At 37.8% G+C, this 17,959-nt stretch overlaps 5 protein-coding genes across 5 annotated transcripts; 2 read left to right on the forward strand and 3 right to left on the reverse strand.

Annotated features, from left to right (window-relative positions):
* Nucleotides 1-772: 772 nt before the first annotated feature.
* Nucleotides 773-4,253, reverse strand: BDB00DRAFT_855223 (bacterial low temperature requirement A protein-domain-containing protein). Its single transcript, XM_053125706.1, has 8 exons — nt 3,325-4,253; nt 3,246-3,265; nt 3,096-3,175; nt 2,870-2,996; nt 2,154-2,804; nt 1,679-2,033; nt 1,199-1,611; nt 773-1,115 (listed from the first exon to the last, which is right to left on the reverse strand). Exons 1-8 carry the CDS (start codon nt 3,783-3,785, stop codon nt 958-960), a joined length of 2,265 nt encoding a protein of 754 aa, XP_052973511.1. The 5' UTR covers nt 3,786-4,253; the 3' UTR covers nt 773-957.
* Nucleotides 4,254-6,516: 2,263 nt separating this feature from the next.
* Nucleotides 6,517-7,301, reverse strand: BDB00DRAFT_855235 (uncharacterized protein). Its single transcript, XM_053125707.1, has 2 exons — nt 6,726-7,301; nt 6,517-6,652 (listed from the first exon to the last, which is right to left on the reverse strand). The coding sequence occupies exon 1, from the start codon at nt 7,124-7,126 to the stop codon at nt 6,854-6,856; it is 273 nt and encodes a 90-aa protein (XP_052973512.1). The 5' UTR covers nt 7,127-7,301; the 3' UTR covers nt 6,517-6,652; nt 6,726-6,853.
* Nucleotides 7,302-7,363: 62 nt separating this feature from the next.
* BDB00DRAFT_774833 (NADH-ubiquinone reductase complex 1 MLRQ subunit-domain-containing protein) lies at nt 7,364-7,695 on the forward strand (the record flags this gene model as incomplete). Its single annotated transcript, XM_053120182.1, has 2 exons — nt 7,364-7,497; nt 7,584-7,695. 2 exons carry the CDS (start codon nt 7,364-7,366, stop codon nt 7,693-7,695), a joined length of 246 nt encoding a protein of 81 aa, XP_052973513.1.
* On the reverse strand, nt 7,498-9,263 carry BDB00DRAFT_132054 (uncharacterized protein). Its single transcript, XM_053116188.1, has 2 exons — nt 7,606-9,263; nt 7,498-7,517 (listed from the first exon to the last, which is right to left on the reverse strand). Exon 1 carries the CDS (start codon nt 8,908-8,910, stop codon nt 7,957-7,959), a length of 954 nt encoding a protein of 317 aa, XP_052973514.1. The 5' UTR covers nt 8,911-9,263; the 3' UTR covers nt 7,498-7,517; nt 7,606-7,956.
* A 1,885-nt stretch (nt 9,264-11,148) lies between these two features.
* Nucleotides 11,149-11,417, forward strand: BDB00DRAFT_855244 (uncharacterized protein). The gene has a single exon (XM_053125708.1). It carries the CDS (start codon nt 11,165-11,167, stop codon nt 11,324-11,326), a length of 162 nt encoding a protein of 53 aa, XP_052973515.1. The 5' UTR covers nt 11,149-11,164; the 3' UTR covers nt 11,327-11,417.
* Nucleotides 11,418-17,959: the final 6,542 nt, after the last annotated feature.

Here is a 17,959-nt window from a genome sequence, read left to right on the forward strand (position 1 = left end):
AAACTGATGTAATGACCTGTCACCGTTCCTGAGCTTATGTAGCCTTCAGCCTTGCTTTTCTTAGCAGGTCTTGGTTTTTTTAGGCCGACAACAATCAAACCTGCAGCAGAGATAGCGCCCAATATTGACGTCGTGTTTGCTCTCGTTGTTGGTCGAGTGACAATAGCACGAGTACCTTTTTTGGACCAAGCTCTAGAGAGTTTCATATTTGTATCAAATGCAGACTCATCAAGAAACACGCAATTCGTCAGAAAATCCGTGTCTGTAATTTCCCATTTACAAACCCATTTCTGCCGTTCCTCAATCTTTGCTGGACTGTTTCTTTCGATTAGAATGGGAGTCAGCTTTCTTCAACGAAAGGTTGCATATGTCTCTCATGAAATTATTAACCGTGCTACGTGAAACTTTGAGATCTTGGGACATCAGACGAAGACTCATTAGAGGCTGCATTTCTCAAGTATTCACTATGAGTCGCAATCGCCTCAGCAACAAACTCATCCTGATCAACGATATACTCCATAGGTTCAGGACCGCCATTCTCATCAACGACATTTCCATGCGCGTCTTCAAATAAGAATATTGTACTCATATTAAAATGTAAAGAATTGTATGAAAAAGAAAAAAAAAAGTCATGCATCAGTTTCTTTCGGGTTTCAAAAGAAGCATAATACTAGGTCGTCTGATGTCACATATCCAGGCCCATCATCGTCAAAGAAGAAAAAAGATATATGGAACGTTAGCCATGTGTGCTCTACAAGAATATATCAAAATAGCGCCCTAGCATTATCGATCAAGAAGGGTTTATATTTTATTTTAGATTACAGTTTTCTTTAATAGGGTATCGATTGGTATGTTCTATAGATATTATTATTTGATGGCTTGGGGGGTTTTTTTTAGAAAGTTGCATGCAAAGAGGATATGATGGAGGAGCAAGTACGGGTAAATACAAAGATGATGTTAGTCGAGCAAATCAATAGCACCTTGGAATAATAGACATGCAACCATGATACCCAGCATGGCCAATCCGTCCAAATCGTCGTATGTTGTTGCCGTCAATGCGAAAAACACCACTCCGTTCAATACACGGACCGTACAGATAATGCCCGACCATCTCGCTGTTTATTGACAATGTATTGGTTATGAACATGCATGGTATATGTTATTTAGAAATGCAAAAGTGACTTGGGATTTACGTTACCTCCTGAAACAGGTGTATTGATCAACTTGATGATGGCATTGAGAACTAGAATAAGGCCGCCAGAAACCCAAAAGGACTTGTATACATAAGATGGATCAACGTGGCTTGATGCTTCTCCACCTTCATCAGCAGCGGCAGCAGCAACCACAGCCATCTTGTTGGTCCACGTTGACACCATATGGGCCGCAGTTGCAGTAGCAGATTCCAGACTTCCTGCACCGCCTTCGGCATAAATGGTGATTGCGTCAGTCAAGGCAATACCAAAAGCGACTTGACACAAATGGAGCGGGAAATGCAGGTACATCCACAACTGGCTCATTTTGACTTGACCCGACAAGACTTCCTTGCTAAAGTCGTCAAAGTACATGAAGAAGAACAAAAAGATGATGACCAGACCAAACATATTTGCCACCCTAGAAAAGGAAATATATTTTGTTGTCAGTGGGGCGTGTTACCATGGTGACAAATGAAGCTACTTACACGACTCGGACTTCAGTACCCGATTCCATGACGGCACGTATAAAGCCCATGCAATTTTCACCCAACACAACCAGCGTAAACAGAGCGAACCGTTCACCCAGATGGCTTGCAGCCAAGGAGACTTGCTTGTGGCTCTTGAGATAGATATGCACGACGACTTCCAAAAAGATCGAAATGTACCACAATGCAAACCTCGCGCCACGATTGTCCGTGTACAGCAGTGACACGCCCCACAAGACCAGAGCAATCGCATGCACAATTACATAGCCGGCCAATGGTCTTTTTGCAAAGGATCCAGACATTGTCGCCGCCCATAAAACAACGCTGTATTCGATCAATAGCACAGCTTTCATCACTAAAGAAAAAGAATTTTCCATGATATATAAATGGATGAGTTATTTTTTACAGATTAGGAAAAATGCCTAGTGTTTTCTGTTGCTGTGTTACACAGGGTATAGAGAGAGAAGGAACTTACCCATGTAACCAACGATAAATCCAAATGGATTGTCCCAAAAGTTAGCACTGGAACCTGCCATGCCGACCAAGCCGCACAACTCAATGATCTTGTAGATGTGATGCATCACATCACCGGTCTCGTAGCGCGAAGAATACAATGCACCGGCACACCAGGTCCACCAGACGACGACGAACCAAGAAGCATACAGACCGAGTTGCTGCTGATCCACAATGTGATGCTCGTGGGTGAACGTGGCCAAAAAGCCAACGTAAAACACATCTCCAAACAACTCGAGCCATGTCGCCGACGTTTCTTCACCAATCTCGTCGGATAGATCAGGGTCGGGTAGCAAAAAGATTGGGCGACGGCTGGGTCCTTCTGCGTCGAGTTCGTCTTCCGATGGCCAGTAGCGCTTGACCTCAATAAACACATTGTCGTTCAATTCAATGATCATGTCGTCGCCGTTCATGGTTGCTACAGGTTTTGGCTGTGTCAATGGAGCGGCTTCCTTGTTGTCGGCCGATCCAGGCGAATCGATAGGCGATTTTTTCGTTTTCTTTTCGTTGTTCTTGTTGCTGTTTTGCGTTTCATCTCGATCTTGTTCATCTTCGCTTGATGATGATGAGCTACTACTGCTTGTGTCGTCATCACCCTCACCTGAAAGTTTCTCTGTATAATATATATCTTTTTAATCAGTTGGATTGAACAAGCCGATTGCACAACAAGGGACTTACTCTTTCGATTCACGGTCTTGTGGATCTTTAAAGAATAGTCACGACCACTTTTATGGAAAAACTCAATCAGCTCATCCGTATCGTGGACCTGATAGAGCTTCAAGATCTCGTCGTCGGTCAACTCGAGCTATACAGCATGGATTGTTAGAGACGGAAAGAAAAGGGCCAGGAATAATAAGGTTCTTCTTTTCCATATCCATATTAGCAAACATTGGTTTTTATTTACCGGCTCCTTCAGATGATCGACCATGGCTTTGGTGATACGAATTTGTTGGTCACCGCCCATGAGATGCCGTAAATGGATCACTGCCACATTCCGAGAATGAGTTATTATTATTGCAACATTTCTTCTTTCATCCACAAAGCTTTAACTCACTTGTTCGGATGAATGGTCTCCTATAGATACATATATCAGTTAGTGTTTTTAATAAAAAGCCACTTATTTTCACACTTACGGTGCTTCCAGGGCTGCTCCTGGCACGATGGGCGTATCACTCGCCTTTTCAGGATCATGCTGCTGCTCCCAAACCTTTTTGTCTTCCTGGTACTCATGCACGCGTTGTCGATGTAGCTCATACTCCTTGATAGGATGTAGCATCACATCACCAAATGTTTCATGTCCATGCCGACGATGCGGCTGGTATCCAGAGGATGACACGGGTCGACGATGCAGTGACGACGAATGATGGGTCACTGAGGATTGTCTTGAGGGAGGTCGGCTCAAGTTGTGATGACGTACTTCAACGAACTCCTCACCATCCTGTTGTTGCTGTCCTGCTTGTTGTTCTAATTCGATACCATCTTGTCTCAAAGACGGACGGCTCCCGTTAGATCTGTGTCGAACATGATGATGATGATGGTTATGCTGTTGTTGACGGCCAATGGTTAATCCGCGACCAAAGGCTTGTGAAGCCATCGTTGGGTTATTAGATAAATAAAAGGGGTAAAAAGAAGAGAGAGAGAAAGAGAGAAACTTTAGAAGCAAGGGAAAACGGATTCGTTTTGGAGGCGATGAACCAAAACTGTTATGTTTTTTAGGTTACAGTAGCGGGGGCGTACCGAAACGGAGCATCAAGTTACCCACATCAGTAAATCCCGACTTATCTTTTTATTATTATTTTTTACGAAACGAGGCTTGACTGTTGTATTACATACACACTCTAGTGACCACCCTGCTGTCGTCCATTTATTGGGGATTGCTTGATTGTAGTAAAAAGCGCATGGTCCTTGCTGGTCTCCCAGTCCACGCAGTTTTGGGGGCTGTGGGACGCTGTACGATTTGTCAAAAGCGAATTGTTTATATCCTCAAGTAGGCAAATAAGAATAGCACCATTTATAGTTCATTTCTTTCATTTCAAAGGGTGTGTGTGTTGAAAGAATCCCTATAAAAACCCGGGAATAGAAAAACACTACATGTCGGGATTAGATGATCACCATGACTACTAAGCTGCCGTCATTGTTTCTTTGTGTGTGTGTGTGTGTGTGTGTTCACCATGCTCTATATGCAACCGGGGCAAAACCCACGTCAGTGACGACGATCTCTTTCTTCATCCAAAAGAGGAGCTGCCCCCTGGCACCCGGTCCCCCGCGGGTTATTTTATCTCATCAAGTACTTGTGTACCTGCGTACCTGGGATTTACCAGACGTTGCCAAGCCAAAACAAAAAAAAAGACTTTTTTCTTTGTGTCACGTTTGCTACCATGGTAACGCCGCATAAGCTCGCACACTTTCCTTAATAACTTGAACACACGCTGGAGGACAACTTGGGGTTTATGTCATGCACTTACTGCTTTCACTGCTACTAATACTACCTACTACGAGTCTCTTCTTGCCTTTGTTACAATGTCCTTTCGAAATTGTCATTCTTCAAGATGACTCATTGGCAGCAGCAAACTGAACACTTGATCTCTCCCCCAATAATAACGAGAGAAGCCTTTTGACATTAGAGGTATTCATTCCATGGCGACAATACATGGTGTTACCTGTTGCTGGTTACCACAACAACAAGAGAGTTTTTAAAGAGTCGCCTCGGCAAAATGTCGGGTTATGTGCGCCACACGTCTCACAGACTTCTCCTCATAGTTTCATGTTAATCTTCACACGCCGGTGACCAGTCTCCTCTTTTATGCCAACAGAAGCTACCCCTTTGCACCCACTTTTGATCATCCCAATGCACGGTTATTTCACGCGCCGGCATCGTATTGTTGGTGAAGATACTGATACTGCTGCACCTGCAACGAAAGACGTAGAAAAAAAGCATCATCAGCTCCAAATTTAGCTACTACTACCATTACTACCATTACTACTACTACTGTTATTATGGAAGGAGAATCCAAGAAGAAGAAGAAGAAGAAGAAACAAGGGGACCCAACCAGAAATTTTGACCTGGAAAAGGTGCAACAGGCTGTCATACAAATTCATAAATATGGAAGACCACAAGGAGAGCAGCTGAAGACTACGGCTTACGGCCTAGTACTCTAAAACGCTATTTGCAACGCTATAAACGCACTGGTTCTATTCAGCCGCAAAAGAGCGGACGAAAGATTCTTCCCCTGCCACTGTCGATCTTTGTGTGACAAGTGAGCCACTATACTACCTTTTTTTGAGGCACCATATACACTACTATCTCTATATATTTTGGAAATGAAGCCATATACAAAATGTGGAAACCATGCGTTTAACAAGAGAAAAGACCCATCTTGGAGTAATCCGTATGATGTCTCTTTTAGTTTCCATTTACAAAGTGTTCAGGTGGGCTTGTGAAGCTGTGAAAATAAGCTCAGCTGCTAGGTTGCACCTATAAACCTAGTTTGGTATGTACAAGGCGATCCACAAAATCAAGCAGTTCAAATTTTGCGCGGGAGAGTCCGTACTAACGTTTATAAATGAAAAAATTATTATTCACTCCTAACTCTCTGATATAAGAATCATCACTGGGCGATCTTGGCGTTGTGCAATTATAACAAGCAGAGTTTTATTGTCTGCCAAAAAAAAACATTAGACAGCTACCACACGATGTGGATGAGAATTGCAAGGAGCAAGTGGATGGGTTGAAGGTTCGATATTATGCTCTTCAATGAAACAAAAAAAAGGGAAGGAACTGTCTTTCAAATTTCATCAATGAACGAAGGGGGCGTCACTATCATGGCTGTACACTACGGTTAGTCAACAATAGATCCAACGATTGGGCTTTTTGCAATATGATCAATAGTATCAATACTGAGCATCTTCAATGAATACCGTAAGTCCGTTTTGGACGCCTTTGGATGCATTTGCGGTCACTTGAACGCATCTTGAACGGCATTCATATGCATGTAAAAGCGCTTTCTACATACCAAAACGTTGTGCAGGAGCATGCCCCACACGCACAACACACGCACAAAAACCGCAAACTCTATCCAAATCACACCAGTTACTTGAAAAACGGTGTCAATCGGCCACAAAAGCGTTCAGAAACGTACTGTTATTATACACTCTTGCAAACCCCCTTACCACCAAATGGTATTTGGAAGATCTGGCTGATTCCCATGGATGAAACCAAACGTTAAAGAAAACTACCTTGGTACACACTCTCTCTGTGTGTGTGCGCGATCAATTTATTGCCACTTAAATATTCAAGAAAGCGAGATAACCATATGTATCCTCACCATTATAGTGTTTACTTGTGCAATAAATTTGGGCGTTGTTACGCAAAAAGTCTCTTCAAGAACTTCGGCGATATGACAAACAGCCAAAGAGGATGGAATCGACGGCAACAATACAAGATAATCTACTTGAAGTCTTGTAGGTCCAATAAAAACGACAGCGTGGCCAAATTCCATATCTAATTCAATGATGCTCTACATTTTTTGAAAAGAAAAACACAATTGCCCCGATTCCACTGCAATCTAGGAGAGGCAAGGTAAAGTCAATGACGAAATCTATTGTTTTCCAAGGAAATCGAGAACGACGTCTATTTCTGCCTCTCAGACCTCCATAATAACACTAGGACGGGGTCTTAATTAAAGTCGATCCGTTGTTGTTGTTCTCGTCTGGCTCGGTTGTATAAATTACCAAGGTTTCGGGTACGATAACAAAGGTTGTTGTTACGGCAACGGGGAAATCCAGGCAACAACACAAACCAACTTTATTCCGGCAAAAAAGTGGGCGGATCCTGACAACTGAGAGCGCACGGACGAACTGGGAAAGAAGAAATGAACCGATCACTCTCTCAGCCAATGAAAAATTTCGCTGATTTCGAGTAACGAAAAATGTCATGCCACGACGACGATACTTTTTGGGTGGTGGTGTGATCTCTCTCTCGCTCGCTCTCTCTCTTTATGTGCAGAGAGACCGAGTGGATGTATGTTTCAAAAACATATCGAACGATGTTTTTTCTATTAGTCAGAGGCCATTCTATATATAAAGGGAGATGATCATTTTACTGTCGAGATATATCCATCATCAACTACCACACCAACAACCTTTTCTTTTCCTCTCACTGTGATCAATACCATGTACGGCGTTGCCCATTTCCTCAAGAACTCCAAGAAGCCGGAAATCATTCCGATTGTTGTCATTCTCGGCGGTGCTTTGTCCGGTGCTGTCTACATGAGTGTGCGTCAAGCCAGGGCTCCCGATGTGGCATGGTAAGTCTGTAGAGGTAGCACTGTAGTGGTGGTAAATGAAATGCATGTCTTTACAAAGAGAGACTAACGTTTTTTCTCTCCAACAGGGACCACAAGAACAACCCTTACCCGTGGCAAGATATCAAGGAGGGCGAGCAGGTCAAGCTGTTTGCTCTGAACCAAAAGTACGACGGTAGATGGGAACGCACCAAGTGGTAAACAACAACAGCAGACTTTAGACGCACTTATCGTTTTGTTCTCTTTCTTTGATCTCCTCTATTTCGACTACTGTATTATCCTTATCTTTACTACCCTAAACAACACAATCTTCTTAACATCTACTACCACTGCTGAATAACTTAATCCCCATTGCCACAAACATCCCAAATGTATCATCATATCCTCTTTCCTTGTATAAAAAGAAACCACCCCTCCACTACAAACATTCTTTTGTTGTATAATAAAAAAAAACAAATATTACTATTTCTTGAACAAATCAAAGAACGTGCGACTCTCCAAATTGTTCGAAGCCTTAAGATCCATGACCCACATGGCCGCGCCGATATGGTTGGTATACGAGAACACAAAACCAGCAAAGGGAATCATTTCCAAGACACTAGCCACCACGCCAAACTGATGATATTGCCAGAACGCCTGTTCAATCTGTCTCTGACGCCGAGCTGCCGTCCACTCATACAAGTCAAAGTACCGCTTATGCGTCTGTCCTCCCCGCGTCAATCCTTGGATCCCAATAAACGCAACCGGTCCTATTACGGGTATCAAATTCAACGGTAACGAGACCAAGAACAAGACGGGCTTGAGAATGAACAACTTCCATGAATCCTCGGATTGGGCATACAGCGTCATGATGTGGACGGGCGATAAGAGTTTGTGTGCCTTGGCTTTCGCATCCTCCATATCCTTGGGTACTATTTCCTTTTTCACGTTTTCGACTGCCACATTTAATGACTCGACTAAAGCTTCCGGTCGTTGTACCTCGTTTTTTTCCTCCTCCTTTTTGTTCTTCTTGGGTGCAGGTAACGCGTTGTGTTCGGCAAGGATGGCATCAAAGAACCGGTCCCGGACAGAGCCCACAAAATGGTCGCCCAACTTGCCCATGATGGCAAACGACTCAACAAACGTCAAGATCGTTGCTGTCAACGCCATACCGGGGCCTAAAAACCATTGCGCTTGGTCTTGCGGTCGTAGCTCGAGGTACAGTTTGGATAAGAGACGCGATTGCGGGCCGAACCCGTATTTCACCAACGGCACAACGGCCAACAAGCTGAGCACGCTCGCCTTGATGGCCGAGGACAGAATGGGGCCGGCCAGGGTTTTGTAATTATGCGCCAAATATAAGAAACCGCGTACTGGGTAAAAGGCTGGCGGAATTGGCTTTTGGCGTGTGTTGCCGGGTGTGAATGCAAACGACATTAGTTATTATTATTTAAAAAAAAAGTAAGAAAAGAGAGAGAGAAAAGTGACTCTCTCTCACTCGTTGGCAGCAGTGGTATTACCAACGGAAGGGTCCCTGACGTTTCGTTTCTGAGAATAGACTTTTACGTTGCACAACATGCTTTCTGACATTGGGCCCCCTCCCGCGTACACCTCATTGCTTTATGCCTCTTTTTCGAGTCAAGACAGTAACCTTTCCTTTTACTTGATACGGCGTCTTCTCGGTTGATAAACATGCTTAAAAAAATCTACAGTTCCTGTCCATGTTGAGAATCGACTAATTATATTTTGATACAATAGCAAAAAAACGCAAAGGGCAGCGAGCTTTAAAGAAACATCGCTTACCATCATTTACGCGTGCTCTGTTTTTTGTTAACGGCATCCATATATATCGAATTCATCCAGACTATTTGAATGATGGTATGCTGTTTAAAAGTCTCAGAATCGCTCGTAATAAGATAGTAAGTTTAACTCACTAATGAACAGGAGAAGAAATGCCTTCCTATTTAAAGACCAGAGTAAAGTGATTTGAGAGAATGATTTTTTACCATCCAAAAGGGTATGTTATTCTTTTCAGTTGATCACTGGTAGAAACTAAGCTTCCGCAAGAGTAAGCAGCGAATTGACTCTGTAAAGTGGCTATATATGCACACACATAAACGAATAAAGAGTTAGAGACCTTTTACTCAAACATCAAGGCGCTCTTTGACATAATTGGGCTCTAGATAGCCATTCGGATTGTATTCTCGTTTGTGCACGAAATAACTAAAAAGACCGGTGGCATTGAGGGAAATGTACATGCGGAACAAAGTCCAGTGATCCATATGTGCTTCCAAGGTTAGTTGCCCAAAGTTCCCAATAATGCTTGCTGTATAAATACAAGTGCGCTGATGCCAATATCAGCTTGACCCCAAAGAGTACAGTACCAGTCTGGTGTTTCTGACTGTGTTTGAGTGATCGGTACATATCATACTTTGCACGTTTGGAATCGAATCAATTGTTAACATGGCGCGGAAACTATGGAACATGTAACAGATGAAAGCATGGTACCGGGAGGAAGAGGTCTTTTTATTAAAAAAAAAGAAAATGCATTCTTTATTTTCAAGTAATGATGTTGGTGTGCTACTAACAACTTGATCTAGTCCTCCAAATGTTAGTAAGTTTGGTCCAAGTAATGATAGTCCCTAGTCTTTTTTTTTCTGTAAGTCTCTCATAATGTCAAATTTCTATTCTAAAGTCCTGGCTCTTTGTAGATTGTGTAGCAGGTCGTATTGCGCATTATGCTTGATACTTTGCTCGTTGTTCTCTTTGGTGCGTTTACATACTAACTTTGATTTCTTTCTTCTGTACAGACGTCGTTCAAGGTGTTTTGTTGTGGATGGATACTTCTTTGATCGAAGTGTAAATGGATTGCTGTGGTGATCCTTGAGATTATTTTGGCGCTGGATGTATTCTTCGGCCTAAACTATTAAGCACCATGGAACTTACGATGTTAAATATTGATGATTAAGACGTAAATATAGCTCTTTTCTCAGTATGCATGGAGTATAACAAATACAATAACACATCCTCCTTTCCAACGGGAAGGTGTCTCAGTCTTTGTGCTCTATTGTTTACACAGATACACATCATAGCGCCAAGCGAGAGCTTTTTCGACGCGCTATAATCAAAGCAGTCTTTCGCATTACTTACGGAAGCTGCTGTTCTCCGCAGTAATAGCATCTTATTTACTGTGAAATTTTATAAACCAAGTTGCACATGTAGACTTAGCCTTATCAAAGGTTTTAACACAATCTTGCACGTCCAGTCAATGATGGGGTTTGCGTCAATGTATCCGCAAATTCAGCATGTAAACAGACAACGTCAAATCTTGTTTTTTACCTAACTTTACTGTTGCTATTGCAACCACTGAGTCCCTTTGTATTTAATGCACTGACCAAGGAAGAAACATAAATTTTGACACGGTGCAGTGCGTGGAAGAGATAAGCAGAGATGCGCATGTGAAACATTCCACGCATACATGTAGGCCTTGCAGGGACGCACGCGCCATAGTGATGTGGATCATTGTTGCCACAGCACTTTATCTATTTCTTTAAGCCAAGAAACATAAAGTTGCTGACGCCCAGCGCCCAGCGGGATTTGAATTGTTTCACTTGGCTTTGAAATGGAGGCGACTTTTTCTTTTTCCCCTTTTCTCTTTCTTCACCAGCGTTACTTATTGTTTTCAAGCATCATGACTGAACTCATCCGAACCGCGTTTGCCAACGCTCCCATCCTACTTGTCCCCTGTATTGTCGCTGTTTATCTTCTTGCAGAATGTCTCAAGCTCGCTTTCTGCTACCCATGGTATGCCTGCTTCGCCCTCGTTATAGGCGTCCTGCTATTAGTTGTCTAGCTGTTTGTTGTTTATAAATTTTGTTATAGTTAATAAGCCTGTCCTAACCGGTATAGCCATTAATGGCTGATATAATTTTAATCAGAATCATCACTATCTGCATCTTCACTTCCATTTTCATCTGTATATATCTGACTATATTCAATGATTAACTTCTGCATTTGCTCTTGACGTATTTGCATAATATCATTTCTATTTGTTTCTTTTGCTATTATTAAATCAATATAATATCTAAAGTATGAATTAAAGAACCTTTTATACTTATATTTTTCCTTTTCAGGTTTTAAAATAAGTTCATCAATAAAACTACAATTATAAGTATCATTTAATTTATCCATACAGGGCTTACATGCAATCATACACATATATTCACCCCCACCTTATTCACATTCATCATTATCAGTATCACCCTGTGAGGCATCTGCACTAGAGGTGTTTTCTAACATTGCATCAGAAATATGAGGATTTGAGGATTGCTGAGAATTTGAATTTTCAGTATATGTTTCTTTTGTCTGTGTATTTGAAATATGAGGAATTTCAAATTGCTGAGAATTTAAATTTTTGGCAACTATTTCTTTTGGAGGTAATGTATCGGGGTTTTCATAGTATTTCTCATATTTATGTAATTTTTCCTTTAGTTTTATATTTTCCGTTAATGTTTTCTCTTTACTTTTTTTTTAGAAATAATATCTCTTTCAATATTCGCTTTATTTTAAATTATTTTTAGATGTCTCTTTTTGTTTTTTCGATGCTTTACATTTAATTAATAATTTATTCTTTTTAATATTATCATATTTTTCATAAATTGTTTCTTCACCAAATTCTTTAATGTTTATATTATTATTATTTGAAAACATACTTAATTTATTGGTATCAAGGACGATTTTGTCATTGTTGAATGTGATTGTATTGTTCATGTTTAATATTATGAGGTGTTATTTTTATATAATAAAAACAATTCAATTTTTAAATATATGCATGCCAAGACATACATAATTTAATTTTATGAGAAATTATTTTGGTTACACCAACTTATTGTGGCTATTTGTCCAATTAGTACCAATAAACCAGAGCATAATCATTATAACCTCAACCGGTCCCTATAGCAAGCATCATTACTGTTCAAGGTTTCGCTCGTATGCTCATGCATGTTGTTTTTGGTGCCAAGTTGATCCATCTGGTCACTGTTGTTGTCGAGTTTGCCATTTGGATGCTTGTCAATCAGTATCAACCGTTGCCCAAGAAATCGTACTTGCTATCTTTACTACGAGCAACCTCCACATCTCCGAATCACTTTGATTCCATGCCCCTTCCTCCCCGCATCTGCGATCCCCTGTTGGCCATGAGCCTCATGTCAAGACATCCGAAGGAATGGCTGATGTTGAAGACGATGTTTCTGTCACTGCTGCTGAAGAGTGAGATCAAGAAGAACAGGTAGTCAAAGAAGAGGAGGTAGCGAAAACTGAAGAAAAAGACGGAAAAAAACAGGAGGAGAAGAAAGCCGCGAAGGTCGTCGATACTACACAAGATGATGAAGAGTAAGTCGAGGAGGAACAAGCCACGAAAATTCCATCGAAATTTTGCATATTATGCATATAAATTGTGTAACCTTTATATTGAGGTCTCATAATATCTTCAACTGATTTTAATAACATTTCTTCAAAACTATTATAATCTGTTAAATAATATAAATTTAAATTATAACCATCGTACCAACCACAAGCATATAGAATAAAACTATTATTAATATCTCTATATGTCTCAATATCATAACTAATAATTCTATCATCTCTAATTATACTTTTTTTACTTTTATTTCTATGAATAGGTTTGCAATTAATTATTGATTCAATATATAATAAACATTCAATATTATTATCAATTACTAAAATATGGTGTATACTATCTTAAACCATGAATTGTCGAAAATTGAGATTTTTTAAAGTGCCGCTGGATAATAGAATAGCCGCTACATGTGTAGGCATTGTCAGCCAATCCAATAGTAGACATTTCTTTGTATATTGATAGTAACGTGTAGATTTAATCTTCTGTTCCACTTCTTCTATGAGAGCGATATCTGCGTGTCGTAAACTTTTCAACTAGCTTAAGAGCTTCGCTTCCAGTTTTCATTTCATTATATGCATGAATATAGCGCCAGCAACGGTTGTAGTAACGGCGAATTTCTGCAGGTGGTTCATCAGGTGGAGATACCTGATCCAAGCAATCCTCGAGCCTTTTTTCAAGAGCTGTAAACGAGTAATCACACTCCTTTTTCGCACTTCGTTTCCCTGCACCGCAATACCTTTCAATCGTAGCTCATAGTCGCTCATGTTTCGCTCCTTGTCCTTTTTTGAGTTCATTTCAGGTTGGATAATTGGGGTAAGTTTCAAAAATGCTTCTTCGACAGTCAGCACTGGCACAAAGTCCTCCAACACAACCTCTACTTCATCATCCTTATGAAAGAAGGAAGTGATTTAATAATTCCCTTTCTTCTTTTCTGATGCTTTCTCTAGCTGCTAGTATTTGGTGGTTCTGCCGTGTCCCCAATATTTGCCACAAGACTTCGCATCTGCTTTATTGTCCCAAATAATAGGAAACTTTTGGCTTGTTGTAGTAGCTGTCGTCGTTGTCGTTGTGGTTTCTGTTGCTTCTTCGAACGCAGTGAGAATCTCAAAGACGTTTGATTCTTGTTCAGTCACATCAGATGAAGTCTGGTTCTCAACAATTGGCGATTCTTCTAGTCTTGCAACTTTTTGAAATCGTCCGTTTTTTGAGCTTTGAAGCTGTTCTAAGGCGCGTTTTTGTTTGTTGGAAATAGGAGCCATTGTTAGGCGTTGTAATGATAGAGCTTAAATAATAAGGAACATAATCAAGTATCTTTGAGATGATGTTTTATTCAAAGCTTTTTTATATTCTAGCTATTAAGGCGGCGATATTAATTTATCCATTTAGTGGATAAACTATGTGATAGAGGATGGATCAAGGATGTATCAGAACTTCTCTTGAAGTCGCTATGTTAATCGGGCACATCTTTGAAACCAGCATTAGCTGGCTGCTGTAATGGCTGAGGTACCTGTTGATAGGTTCATTGTCCTGCTCACGTAAGGTAAATCGTCTGAGTGAGAGGTTTTCTTGTATGGTATAATGTTTAACTGAATATCTTATTCTTGATATCTTAAGCAGTGTATTAATGTGGTTCACCACAGGTGTGTTATTGGGAAAATGGGTGAGTAAGAAGAGCAGTAACGCACTCATATTACTGGATAAGCCAGCTATTTGTGTGTAACCTTGGAACATCTATGGTTACACACTGCCAAAAAAAATTCTTCTCCTTGCCCAAACAACTGTCGAAATCCTCCACCTACTTAGTAACTTTTCATATCCCGACAAAACTTCAAAGGCTATCAGAGCGATGAGAAATGCTTTTCTCAAAAAACAAAAACGTACAATGTGTTAAGAGTACCTTTATAAATATGTTCTACGTCGCAGAGTATTGATAACTTCATTTCAGACAGCCCTGATAGGATTCCTTTTTTTCATGTCAGTGATCGAATTTATTTATGGTTTAAGACAGTATGCACCATATGCTTATTAATAAATCGTTTTAAAATATTTTCAGTTAAAACATCTTTGAATTTGAATAAAATATTACCTGATTTAAGTATATACCCAATTCTACTATTTGGATTTAACTCAGTAATAAGAATATCAATATCTAAAGAATATCTATATAAATTACCATATAATGAATTATAATAAAAATCTTTTTTAACTAAAATACCTAATTTATTTAACTCAAAACTATACGGTATATATTCACTAGATAAAATTTTACTTTGAATATCTCTTACAAGTGTTGTGTTTGAATACTTTTTAATTTGATGTTTAATACTTTGGAATTGATCTAAATCAATACTTTTAGATAAAATAATATTTCTTACATTAAGATAGATAGTATCACCTAAATCTAAGTTATATTTTATTGCTTCTAATTCGATCTCAAATTCAATAAAATCAAATATTTCATTAGGATCAGTTTTATTCGTAATAAGTAATTGTCTAGATAGACTATACATGATTACCACTAATAATAAGAGGAATGAGACAAAATAATTTATTTGCACTTAAACTGTTTAACATTGTTGTAATAGTACTAACTCCATTACTTCTATAATTATATAGTTTACAATATTTATTATCATTCTTTTTCCAATCATACTTATTGTTTCTAAAATTGGTGAAATCAATCATTTTAGAAGGATCAAATCCCAAATTAACTAATACTTTAGATTCATTAATAGATGAACTATATACTTCACTATTATTTTCTGAAGGGTTTTTATTTATACATACCACTGAAGGTAATAAAGCTAAAAGTAAATTATCTGGAGTATTAATCCACATATTACTAGTAATTAAACCATCAGGTGTTTTAATCCTAATGTAACTTGAAATAAGCTCTGTAAAAGAGTATAAATCACAGGTATTCGAAGGGAAAATAGGGCAATCGCTAAAAATATAGAATAAGTTTGTAAACATTCTATTTTTAAAGTAAGTAAGTAATTAGATAGCATCGAATTTTTAATAATGATTTATTTAGTTTCAAGATTAATTATCTCTACTTACAGTACCGCCACAAGAAAACATAAACTAAGGTACCAGGGGAGAATTTTATAAAATAATAATATATATCGATATCATGGGAGATTATTTATTATTATTATAAAATAATAATAATAATCTTTTATATGAATCATCAACCCAGAATGATTCGTTTAAATAATAGCAATAACTAAAAATCCAATATGACATAAAAACATAATTAATAATAATACAAAATTATTCCAATCTCTTAATGAAATAATAAGGCAAACTAATTTATGTAATAAAGGTCTATTCTTAATAAATTCTCGTTCTTCAATTTTAATTAGTTTACTTAACATACCTATAATTAAAAAGAAACAATCAAGAATTCCAATAAATGTAAATAGACAAACACATAAAATTAAAATAGGAGTAGGATTTCCATCACTACCTCTAAAATATTCATTTAATAAATTAAATACATCTTGAGGATTTTCAATGAATTTTGAATTAATTCTACAAAATTTTTACTATTTTCATTTGGAGAATTAATTTTGAAGTTTCCATCTGGTGGAGGACTACCAGATCTTTCATTAGAGTGATAATACATTCTTTCACACATTTCTCTCATTTTTTTTCTTTCTTCATAGTTATGATTCATCATTTCACCTAATCCATAAGTAGCAAAACTACCAATAGTACCAACAATACCTAAAAACAATCTATTTCTAGGATTTGTTTTTGCAATTTTAACTGCAGCAGTTATTGTTGTTCCAGAAATAATTCCCGCAGCAACTCCAGGAGAAGTAATTGGTTTATCATTATTAGAATTACTATTTGATGGATGATTATTTGACCCTGCACCTCCATCTCCAAAATTAATATTAAAAGTATTTTTTGATGAAGGATTTGTATTAGATGAATTAGGGGCAGAACTTATATAAATTAATAAACCTAGTAATACTAAACCTAAAGAGCCTGTAAAAATGTTAGAAAGATTATCATTTAAGAAGTGAATAAATTCTATGAAATAAAGATGAATAGAATCAACTAGAATATTAGGAATTAAAAATACAGATGCAAATCTAAAATGATTTTTATCTGTAGAATAGTAATGGTGATTGGTTTAGGTCTTGATGATTATTTTAAATCAATTGTTTTTATAGAATATTTAAATAGATAATGAATATCTTCAATAATACATTAATTTATAACTTTTTTTTATTTTTTATATTCATTTACTATATGTTTTGTATTAAAGTTACTTTCTTTTTCCCAAGTACTATCGTCATTGCTATAACTAGTCCATTTTACATAAAAAATATATTTGCCTTGATTATCTAACGTATAGTCTAATATTTTTTCTACTTTATATGATATTTTGTCCTTTGATTTTTCATTGTATTTATTTCTTCTTCTTTTTTTACCTGGTTCAGGTATTTCATTTTCTAATATTATATCGTCATCAACATCATTTAGCATTTCTATATCTTCTATATTAAGATTCATTATTCTCTCTTGCATATCTATCATTTCATTATATTCCTGATTAATTGTTTGAGAATTTTTAAAAATATAATTAAGTTTAGTTAATTTTGTAGGAAATTCAAAATTATTATTATACCATAACATATGATGTGGTAATGCTTCTATTTTGTAATCATCTACTGTTTTCCATATATTCTTTATTAAACAAGCTACTCTAAATTGTAAATTATAGTATTTTATATCAGTTATTTGAACAGCAGATCTATTGTTATTAAACCTATCAAATTTACTAGCTAAAACTGAGAAATGATTTTCAATACCTAAACGAAATGAACCAAATTTTTTATTGTAATCAAGTTCTATAACAGTTCTTTTTACATTTTGCTCTTTTCTTATTGGGTATACAAAATTTCTTTTATCAAATTTATTATTAGAATTATATTCATCAGCATTGTTAATAAATTTTTGTATAAATAAATCATACCCACCATCAAAACCAATATAATCAGCTTCCGATATTTTATCTTTAAAAAACTTCATATTCAAAAACATAGTACCATT

This window comes from Zychaea mexicana (genome assembly GCF_025766255.1).
Source record: "Zychaea mexicana strain RSA 1403 chromosome Unknown BDB00scaffold_147, whole genome shotgun sequence".
In the NCBI taxonomy this organism is placed as follows: domain Eukaryota; kingdom Fungi; phylum Mucoromycota; class Mucoromycetes; order Mucorales; family Lichtheimiaceae; genus Zychaea; species Zychaea mexicana.

Excerpts from the sequence above, each read along its gene's own strand:
- BDB00DRAFT_855244 (XM_053125708.1), top strand. The coding sequence starts at position 11,165 with ATGACTGAACTCATCCGAACCGCGTTTGCCAACGCTCCCATCCTACTT.
- BDB00DRAFT_132054 (XM_053116188.1), bottom strand. The coding sequence starts at position 8,910 with ATGTCGTTTGCATTCACACCCGGCAACACACGCCAAAAGCCAATTCCG.
- BDB00DRAFT_855235 (XM_053125707.1), bottom strand. The coding sequence starts at position 7,126 with ATGACATTTTTCGTTACTCGAAATCAGCGAAATTTTTCATTGGCTGAG.
- BDB00DRAFT_855223 (XM_053125706.1), bottom strand. The coding sequence starts at position 3,785 with ATGGCTTCACAAGCCTTTGGTCGCGGATTAACCATTGGCCGTCAACAA. Across the intron at positions 3,176-3,245 it reads GAGACCATTCATCCGAACAA|TGATCCATTTACGGCATCTC; the intron begins GTGAGTTAAAGC and ends GGAATGTGGCAG. Across the intron at positions 2,997-3,095 it reads TCGATCATCTGAAGGAGCCG|CTCGAGTTGACCGACGACGA; the intron begins GTAAATAAAAAC and ends CATGCTGTATAG.